General features: G+C 36.8%; 1 protein-coding gene across 1 annotated transcript; it reads right to left on the reverse strand.

Moving 5' to 3' along the window:
* Positions 1 to 150: 150 nt before the first annotated feature.
* LOC148867523 (beta-glucosidase 22-like) lies at positions 151 to 9,753 on the reverse strand. The gene is made up of 13 exons (XM_088977851.1): positions 9,471 to 9,753; positions 9,231 to 9,294; positions 3,288 to 3,346; positions 2,922 to 2,997; positions 2,733 to 2,804; positions 2,265 to 2,352; positions 1,886 to 2,141; positions 1,687 to 1,802; positions 1,386 to 1,606; positions 1,089 to 1,117; positions 922 to 1,009; positions 650 to 740; positions 151 to 574 (listed from the first exon to the last, which is right to left on the reverse strand). Exons 1-13 carry the CDS (start codon positions 9,612 to 9,614, stop codon positions 322 to 324), a joined length of 1,557 nt encoding a protein of 518 aa, XP_088833977.1. The 5' UTR covers positions 9,615 to 9,753; the 3' UTR covers positions 151 to 321.
* Between the last annotated feature and the right edge of the window lie 432 nt (positions 9,754 to 10,185).

The raw sequence follows: 10,185 nt of genomic DNA on the forward strand, positions 1-10,185 counted from the left end.
TCAAACTTAACTCCAAATTGGAATCATTGACAAAATAGACACTTAAAAGTAGCCCCAAATAAACGCCTAGGTACATTGGGAAAGCACTTGAAAGTGAGTAAACTTCATTTTGTTTCTTCCCCACAAACGAGAGAGAGAGAGAGAGAGAGATCCTCATAATCGTCAGAATTAAAATTTGAAAAGGTGTTGCTGATGAGCTTGTTCAAATAATCAAACCGTATAACTTATTTGGCTTTGCATTATTGCCCTAACAAATAGGCCACATAAAACTCCCTGGTTTCTTTTCTTTTCAGTTACCTACCCCAAGAGTTAAGAGCCTAATTACTGAGAAATATGGGGAGTTAAAGATTGAGAAGAGGAGTAATTGCCATCTAGCTCAACAATCCTATTAGTATTGATGCTTCTTCCCTTGAGAAAATTGGAGTACCAGTGTGCAGCGAGCTTAGGATATCTCTTCAAATCTTGATCTTTCAGATCCACATAATAGAGGCCATAGCTCGACTCATAGCCGTCCATCAGTTCAAATAAGTCCAAGAAAGACCACACAAAGTATCCCCTGGTATTTGATCCATTTCTGTCAAAAAGTTGAGAGAGAAAGATAACCACGTCAGAGTTGAAATTATATTGAGCGAATAATAAAACTACATACCTCACTGCCTGTAGCAAACAGCCAAGGAAACTGTCCAAGTATTTCACCCTTGATATATCATTCAATGATGCATTATGAAACGTCCTTTGACCTGGGAACACAGTGTGATCGCATGCCATGTCATCAATCATATGAGGGTCAGTACTCAGTATGGTCTGTAATTTTCAGAAATAGTATTAGAGATTGCAATTGCTTCAATTTTCAGTTAATGAAAGTTCCATATGACCCTTCTCTGATATAATTGAATAAAAGGGGAGGAAGATATCATGTACCATTTTCATGAATGTAGATAGGAGGGTTGTCATAAACTTGCTTGAAATACTCCAGCACACCTTGTAGACCGGATGGATCAATGGGGAACTAAGCTCACCAATATCAGATAACAAGGTTTAGTTCAGATAGAATGTCTGTGAAGTCATATAAATTTTATAGTAATTACCTCGCCCGGGGGAACTCCATCAAAGTTAGCTGCAGAATATGCAAGGTTTCAGTAAGTTCCATGGTTTCAATTAGAACCCACTAAGCAAACACCACAGTTTGAATAGTCAGGTGACTACTACACCCAAGGATAGCCAACAAAGGATGACGGTCAAAGCAGTCAATCTGTTTTAATCAAGTTTCAGTTAAAAGTCAAGTTTTGTGTTTAAATTGCACTCAACTTGAAGTTTACTTGAATGAGTTTGAGTCGACTCTGACATGTATTTGCACCATGTTCATCTGAATTAAGTCAGCTTACCTTTAAGCTTCACGGCCATGTCTTTTATAACATCTCTTTGATCAACATTGAAGCTTTCTGAGTCATCCTTGACATACAATGTGTTGTAGTGATTCAGTCCAATGAAGTCATATGATCCCTTAATTTGTTTCGATTGATTTGGAGTGAAAGAAGGGATCCTCGAGCCAGCAATCTTCTTCACGGTTGCAGGGTAGTCTCCAAAAAATAAGGGGTCAATGTACCTGCAATTATCTGGATAGTTTTAATAGGAAATGTGAGGAATCTCATTTTGTGAACACATGGTGGGCAGAGACTTAATTACCACCCAACATAGAAGTCATTAGCCCTTTGGGTTGCAGCTTTATCTTCGGTTGTGTTTGTAAAAGGAATAAACCAGTAAACAAAGACATTCAAGCCTATAAGTCCATGTTGCTTGCCCTGCATCACCATCACTTTCACTCTTTCAACAATTTCAAACCCGAGTCATTAGAAGGTTTGTTAGGAAGGGACTATCGATTTACCTGATACTTATCTTTATATAATCTTGCAGCTGATGCATGTGCAAGCAAGATGTTATGTGTAACAATGTATGGCTCTGTAGTTGAATTGCCAATTGTGCAGTTAAATCCAAAAGGTGAAGAACAACGCCCAGGTGCAAACATTCCAATGTCATAACCTCCCAAGACAAAGACATTGGGCTCATTCAAAGTAGTCCAATGAGACACTCTATCGCCAAACTCTCTGAAGCACACATCTGCATAAGCAGTGAAGTCATTCCTGCATCCATATACAAATTGGCATCATCATACATTCATACTCATTATTTTATATTCAATTTTACATTTGATGAATTATTAATCTAGTATCAGTGAGATGAGGTATGAAGGTGAGAAAAACTACACAATCTTTTGGCTAAGCCATCCACCATACTCATCTTCAAGCGTCTGAGGGAGATCATAATGGAACAGTGTAACATGTGGCTGAATTCCTGCTTAAATATAAAAAATCAGGAAATAAATGCAAAATGCATATATCATGTGTATTCAGGCTGGCAATTGAGACCAATGACTCATGGAGAAAATTCAAGTTGATCTCTTGGGCTAAGGTATGACATGATGCAATGATCCTAAGCATTTAATCTGTTTTTATCTACAAATTGATTTTGGATCATTTGAGAAGGGGTCTTGGCGCAACGGTTGGATTGCCCCATTGCGACCTGGGTGACCAGGGTTCATATCTTGGAAATAGTATGTGTGGGAGTAAGGATGAATACAATTGTCTCTCCCCACACTGATGGGAGCCTCGTGCACTGGACCGCCCTTTAAATTTTCTTACTCTATTATATTCATGTTGGGATTTAGCTCTTACCGTTTCTGATAAGTTCATTTATGAGACTGTTGTAATATTGTAAACCCCTTGGATTGACAATTCCTCTTCCATCTGATGAAAATTAAAATAAGAGAAAACAAAGGAAAGGAAGAATATGCTAGTAAGAATTGTAAATTTACTATATTTTTGGATAACCAGGGATGAATTCTTTATATGTATAGATCATACTTGGAATAAGCCTTGACCATGAGATGGAGAACCTATAAGCATCCAAGCAAGTATCTACCATGAGTTGGACATCTTCCTGCAATATAAAAAAAGGAAAAAAAAAAAAAAAACAAGAGAATTATCAACTAAAGGCTGTTAGTTATAATCAGGTATTATCTGGTCAAACCTGATAAACCTAATTAATAGTAGAGTCGGTTCTTGGTCTATCACTTGAAGGGTATTTTCTTATTGTTCTGGAGTTGGATTTAGGCCAACCCAGAGCTGATCTGAGTTTAATTGCCAGATGCATTAGATTGAAACTTTCATCGTACTGCTCAAGTAGGGAAAGGTTAAATAGTAGTGATAGGGGCTAAAAGGTTAGCATACCTTGTATTTGTGGTAACCATCACAAGCTATATCCCCATTGTTTTTGTCCTTCATCTTCCCTAAAATTAATTTTCAAGGATAATGATTTAGGTACATCCCATTCATAAAGGAGCATTGCCCCTTGTCTTTAATCAAAGAAGTATATGCATTAAAAAACAGAAACACCGATGCTTTTACTTTTGTCATAATCAACAGTGGTTCTTTGGCTTTCCTAAATCATTTCCCAATGGAAAACTAAGGCCCCATTTGATTCGTGGGAATTGGGGTCTGGAATGGAAACAGAATGGGTTATTCCGATTCTAACTGTTTAGTTGGGTGAAATTGGAATCACATTCCCATTCCTGTTAGAATGGCATTTCCCCATTTGATTTTGAGGGAATGGTCATTCCCTGCCCCTTCCTTGGGAATGAAATCTCATTTCTGCTGATTTTAATTTCCATTATCATTCATTTCTGAACGAAACAGATTATAGGAATAGACCATTTCAATTCCGATTCCGGCTGCAAACCGAACAGACCCTAAAGAAATTTTAATTAATTTGGTATCATTATTAATTATAGCGCTCATAACCTATATTACTTGAAACCATTGTACATCACTTGGATTTTCAATATTGGTTGATTGGTCTGAAGGAATGACGTTAATGGTCTAGAATTAATTATGACTAGAGTTCTAGAAATATCTCTTTAATATTAAATGGGCATAATTGATAAAAAAAAATATTAATTGCAATGGACACAGAGCAAATTATCATCCAAAGTAAATAAGGGCATTTTAGGATTTTGAAAAGTAAAAAAAAAAAAAGTGACGAAAGGGGTTATTTGTTATGACATTAAAGTACAGGGGGTTAAGTGTGACAAACATATTGGGGGGAGGTCTATGTAATTTAACATTTTCAATCCTTACAAATTCACCATACACCACATTTATGCAATAAAATATATCACCACGGTGGTTCCTAACGAAATATCTAAATTTATCGTATAAGATTAAGGCTGCAACTTGGGCCTGATTAACCCAAACTCCACCCAAAATGGTCGGATCGATTTAAAGTTTAGGTTAGGGTTAGAGTAAAAAAGTATGAAACCGATTTAACTTCGGATTGGGTCAGTGTTGAGGCCCTCCCAACCAGATATTTAGATAATTTAGGATAACTTACTATTGTTACCCTATATTTGTGACAGAAACCCCTTGAAGTTCTAGAGTTCAGCACCTTTCTGTCTACGCAGTTAATGGGGTTGATTAGGAAGATATAATTGCTCCATAGTCCATTCAAGATTCGATAGGCTGAAATATTGGGCCAAGCCCAGTCTGGAAATTTGTCGACCTGATGCAGGGCCCAGGGCCAGGCTGAAAATGATCACTCCTAGTTGTGCTTCCAAACCTTGCCTGAGAAGATTCTGTGCTTTAGCATTAGTCATTTTTTATATTTATGAGCAATTGAGTAGTTTACCTATTCCTTCAACCAATCAACAGAGAACAGGGGTCGCAGTGCTGAAATCCAAAAGTTTAGGGGCTAAATGTCACACCACCCACCAATTTCAGGGTGGTAGTCTGTAATTTATCCAATATCTTTAAATCTAGGGAAACTATTTAAAACCCACCATCACTTTTATGAATTCTCTTAAATACATCATAATTTTTCAAAATGTCCAAAACTCACAATGTCAGTGAGATAACGGTAACTTGATTAACATACCTCCATCCATTTTACTATTTAACTTAAATGTTCGCTCCATCACGCATGAGTGTAAATATTAAAATATCAGGACCGACGTATTGGCATCCTTCTTCTATAAGAGAAATCATATCTGAGTTACATTGAGAACTTGAAGGTCAGCGAGGTTGAAAATCTCCGGCGGAAGATAACCGGAGAATGAGTTGTACTGCAAGAAGAGGGTGCCAAGACGGGAGCATCATTCTTGTGTCAAGAACGGAATTAGACACCCGTTCTTGTACAAGTAAAATTTAGACACCTGTACAAGAACCGGAGAAGGAGGGCGCTAAGACGGGAGCATCGTTCTTGTGTCAAGAACGGAATTAGACACTCATTCTTGTATAAGTGAAATTTAGACACCCGAACAGATCTGGTTTCTCTTGGCATCGTTCTTGTGTCAAGAACGAAAGAAATCTACAATGTACAAGACAGAGAAATTAAAACGACTAATAGTAAATAATGAGGGAAAATGGGTAATACTTCTTCCCAGTTCCCAGTACCATTTCTAGCCATGGTCCTTTCTCAAACTCAAATTTTACCATAATCGAACAGGCGTTGGGATTTTCGTCGCTGAAGGTCTGAGGAGGGTATACGTATTTGGGATGGTGGGCGTAGTAGTAATAGTAAAATTCATTCTTCTTTACCTCCACTTTCGTCTCCTCTTCAGTCCCCGGTTTTGCTTCTTCACCTTCTTCTTTCTTCTCCTTCTCCCCTTCTCCCGTTCCTCCGCCTCCTCCCTCCCCTTCTTTCTCTTTCTCTCCACCCTCCTCTTTCTTTTCTTCTTTCTCTTCCTTACTCTCCTCCTCTAGTTCTTGCTTACAAGAATCTCTCTCTTCTCTTTCTTGTTTTTTGTCATTTCCTCTTCCCACCTTTAGAATGACTCATTGTTCTACATTGCTTAAGAAAAGAGTAGAAGTAGAGTATATTTGTAGTTTTGCTCCCTTTATGGTTAAGGGCTCATAAGAGGAAAGGATTATAGATATTCCATGCATGTGAGGGGAGTTGGGGGTGTGTGTGCTAAGCAAGTGCATGCCTATTAGTGGCCTGTGGGTTGTTTTATCTTGACGAAGTTTGCGATCACCCGGCTACACCATATGGGGCAAATACGGTTTTAAAGGCAGTGACCAAGTAGCATAGCTCAGCCCTCCATCTTCCTATAGCTTCACACCACTGCAACTTCGGTTTGGAAAGCGATTACCGATAAATTCCATTTGCTCTCTTTACTATTACTACAACAGTTTCTCTTGTACATGTACCCTTTATTATGTTCGATCCATCACGCATGGCTGTTGTCCGGTCAAAAGGAGTCTTGCTTCAAGAGAGAGAGAGAGGGAGAGAGCAGCAACAATAATTGAGAGCAGTGGAGAGGAGCCATATGTTATCAGAGGTGGTGACCGGTGAGTGAATGGCTCTAAGCAGCTTCTTTCTCTGTTTTCTAGGTTTCCACTTTCCTAGAAATCTTTGAAATAGGATTGGATGCTTAAGGGCATTTTGGTCAAAAAAATATTTAATAAGCTGATTCATCATTCAAGGGCAGTTTGGTCATGAAACTTGCATTTAGGTTGACATGGACAACTTGGGTCAATGAATTTTAATGGTGCTCTAACGGATGGTGAGTTTTAGAAAATAAAATCTCATTGAGATGGTGAATTTTAGACGTTTAGAAAAGTTATGGTGAATTTAAGAGAATTCATAAAAAGTGATGTTGGGAGTTTTAGAAGTGAATGCATTTAAAAATACAATAAAAATGTTTCACGTCTTTTTATAACCCGAGTCCAAGCCTTAAATTGGAATTGGGATAGGTTAAGGTTTAAGGTTTTGGGGGTTCAACCAATGTTTTTAACCCATTTGTTGACCCAAAGGGTTGTACTATTTGAATTGTCACTCATTCCTTTTCCGGGACTAATTTTTCTAAATTTTGCAAAATGTCAAAAACTCTTTACTTGTCCAAATACATGACAAGAATTGTTCACCCAGACACAGGTTACTACTAAATCTATTCATGGGTTAGGTTTGAGTTTGGCTTTTGCTAAAATTTGAAAAGGCCTGGCCTGAAATCCAAGCTTGAAACAATGTAAAGTTGGGCTTGAAGCCTGGCCCGTAAACAGGTATAGTCAAGAGTTATAAACTAAAACGCATTAAAACTTTGAGAGGCCATAACTTTACATATTGATGTACTCTTTTTTTCTGTTTTTGGTAACTTTTTGAGATCTAGCATTCCAAGTTCAAAAGGCGCCTTAATTTTTGGAAAAAAAAAATTGTTTGGTCTCGATTTTAAATTTTTTTATAGAAAACTGAAAATATAAATTAAACCTAATATAAACCATACGTTACATGTAATATAGAACCACTAACTTACAGAAGCAAAAATGGTTCACCATCAGGGTTGGTTTTTAGAACATTAGGTTCAAAATCTTATGTTGGGTTGAGGTAATCTAACTAGTTATAGAGTCGGGATTGCTTTAATGCAAAAATCGTACAAAGCACGACATATGTCAATGGACTGTCGATAGTATTCAAAATTCCTAAGGTTTTTAAAACCAGACCGATAGGGAACCATTCTGGGTCTAGTTCTTGGGTTGAACAGTCCAACCATATGATCTAAATGAACGACCCGATCTGATAAAAAACAACCAAAAACCATTGTCTGGATCAACGGCAATGGTTTAAGTCAAGAAAAAGTCCAAAAGCCTTAGAGATCTATTGCCATTTCTTATAAATTTTAAGTAAATTGTTATTCATCTACAAATCAACATATAGCTCTAAGTGTCTAGAATAGTTATTTGTCCAACTAAATAATCCATGCAATATCAATTACAACTCATTAAGTGTTGTGATTTATAGATGTTTATTTAGATACGCTCTGAGTTATCAAAAAAATTAGACATGTTATGTAGTTATTTAAGATGTATAAAAGAATTCCATTTCTGTCCTCTTATACAATTCAGCAAGAAGTTAATAATGGACGGTTCAATTTGTCCTATTTTGATCTCATTAAACAATCAACAAAATAATTGATTTGTCCTCAAATTCAAATTCAAAATCATTAATACAAAAGGGAAAAATACTTCTTATAGATTTTCTAAAAACTCGAGAGCATCTTAATGATTTTTCCAAAAAATAAAAGTCACTAATTTGTAAAGCATTTTCTAATGTGTCAAACAATTGCTCATTTGCCTTCTCTTGGGCCTCAAAAGAATTAACTTTGAATTTTATCAATCTTTTTTAAGGTATGCTCATTTGAAATAGCGGAATCACTTTTTTTTTTTTGCTCCATGGGGCTACACAATGATAGTAACCCATAACCCCCTAACCTAGGTGCAAGTTAGATTTTATTCCAAGTCTCTCAACTACAACCACCAAGAGACCTTATCAACTAGCCAGTTGGCACCTTGTAAATAAAAAACCACATTCATAACTTATTTGATAAGAATAGTTCTTTCATCTTTAAAAAGAGTTTTCAATTTCTAATCTTAAATTTTTTTCTTAATGATGCTTTGAATAATTGGAGCACCCAAGTATTTTTCTTTATTTGTTGATATTGGGATGTTCATAATCTTAGAAATCAGTTTTAAAGCTTATCTGACAATTTTTTTAGAAAAAAAATGACTTTTTGTAATGGATCTTTTGGATGAAACCCTCTCCAACATCTTGAAATTGGACAAAAACTATTTAGAAACCAATGGAAAAGGTAACCCAAAATTAAACCATAATCAAAATTACGGAGCTACACTCAAAATCCACATTTTAAACTCATTAAATAGTGATACTCCAAATCCCCCATTCAATTTCCTCCAATTCAAGGAAGGACACCTATCCAATTTGAAAAGCCAATTGTCTTATCCAGCTGTGAGAGGCAATTTATGTAAAAAAAAAAAAAAAAAAAAAACGTGATTAACTTTATATACATGCTTCATGCTTAAGTTTACCTAATAGCTTTGAAATTCAAAATTAGCACAAGTAATTTTGTTGCATATTTTAATTTGACAGGTAAGTTGTTTCAGGTAAATTGGACAGGAAAAGAGACCTTGAGTTGAAGGATTGCTGCCAGAAAGATAACAATTCAGAGAGAGAGAGAGAGATTTTGTTCATATGGAGAAAGAGACTGTGAGATTCAACATTAATAAGGAGTTGACAAACGCTACACTCCATCAAATTTTAAAACAATCAACAAAATATTAACACAAAGGTACAAACAGCGAATAATGGGAAGAATAGTAACTGACCAGAGTGTGCGAATGTATCCCAAATGCTCGGAGTTCTTCCTTCCTCAAGTGCAGCGCCTTCAACCTTCACGCATTTGATATCGTTGCAATTATGGACGAAAAATTCCTTTGTTGCTTTTTACTACTACTTATTTTATTTCTTTTTCTTTAACAACACAACTGACACGAAGAGAACGAAAATAAAAGACAGAAGAAAAAAGAAGAAAGAAATGAAATCAAAGGTTATAGAAAGAAAGTAACCTGATAAGCAGATGTTCCAGCACCGAAAACAAAGTGAGATGGGAAATCATCTCTGCTAAATCTGGCGGAGGTTTGGTCCGATAGGGAAGCCACCGCTAACGTTAAATTTAGCAGAAGAAATAGAGAAGAAGAGAGGATTCTCATCGCTGCTCTGTTCTTCTTACTTTCTTTCTTATTGTAATACTCTCTCTCTCAGTCTCAGCACCAGACGTGGATAAATGGAATTCAATGCAGTACAAATCGCCCATCTAGACGTAGGGGCGTTAGCTCCATACATTGACACTTCGCTTTTTGAAAAGGTTGCTTGCTTATCCGTTTTGTCCCGATACAAATGAAAGGCTGTCTGCTTCTTCTCCGTTTTGTCCCGATACAAATGAATGTTTGAGCACACAAACATTCATACATGAGTGGGAACGGGATCTGCTCCTCACATATACGCACATCCACCGTGCATTGGATGTGCATGAATATTGACCGTGAATTGATGCCAGATTCACAAACAGGATGTGGTTTATAGGAGAGGGGGCTACTAATAGACTATGGGGGACTGTCATTCAGAATTCTGCATCCAAACATATATCCATGAATAACACACAAAGTACAAGATATATTCCTGTCCTGATGTGTGGCTAGGACACATTGTGAGGTAAGTGCGAGGAGTGCTTTCTGAGGAGCATATCCGGAACCAGACTCCCTTTCATTAAGGCATTAGCAA

The sequence above is a fragment of the Nelumbo lutea genome, chromosome 3 (genome assembly GCF_056320005.1).
Source record: "Nelumbo lutea isolate HS-2025 chromosome 3, American lotus-T2T, whole genome shotgun sequence".
NCBI classification, from domain to species: Eukaryota; Viridiplantae; Streptophyta; class Magnoliopsida; order Proteales; family Nelumbonaceae; genus Nelumbo; species Nelumbo lutea.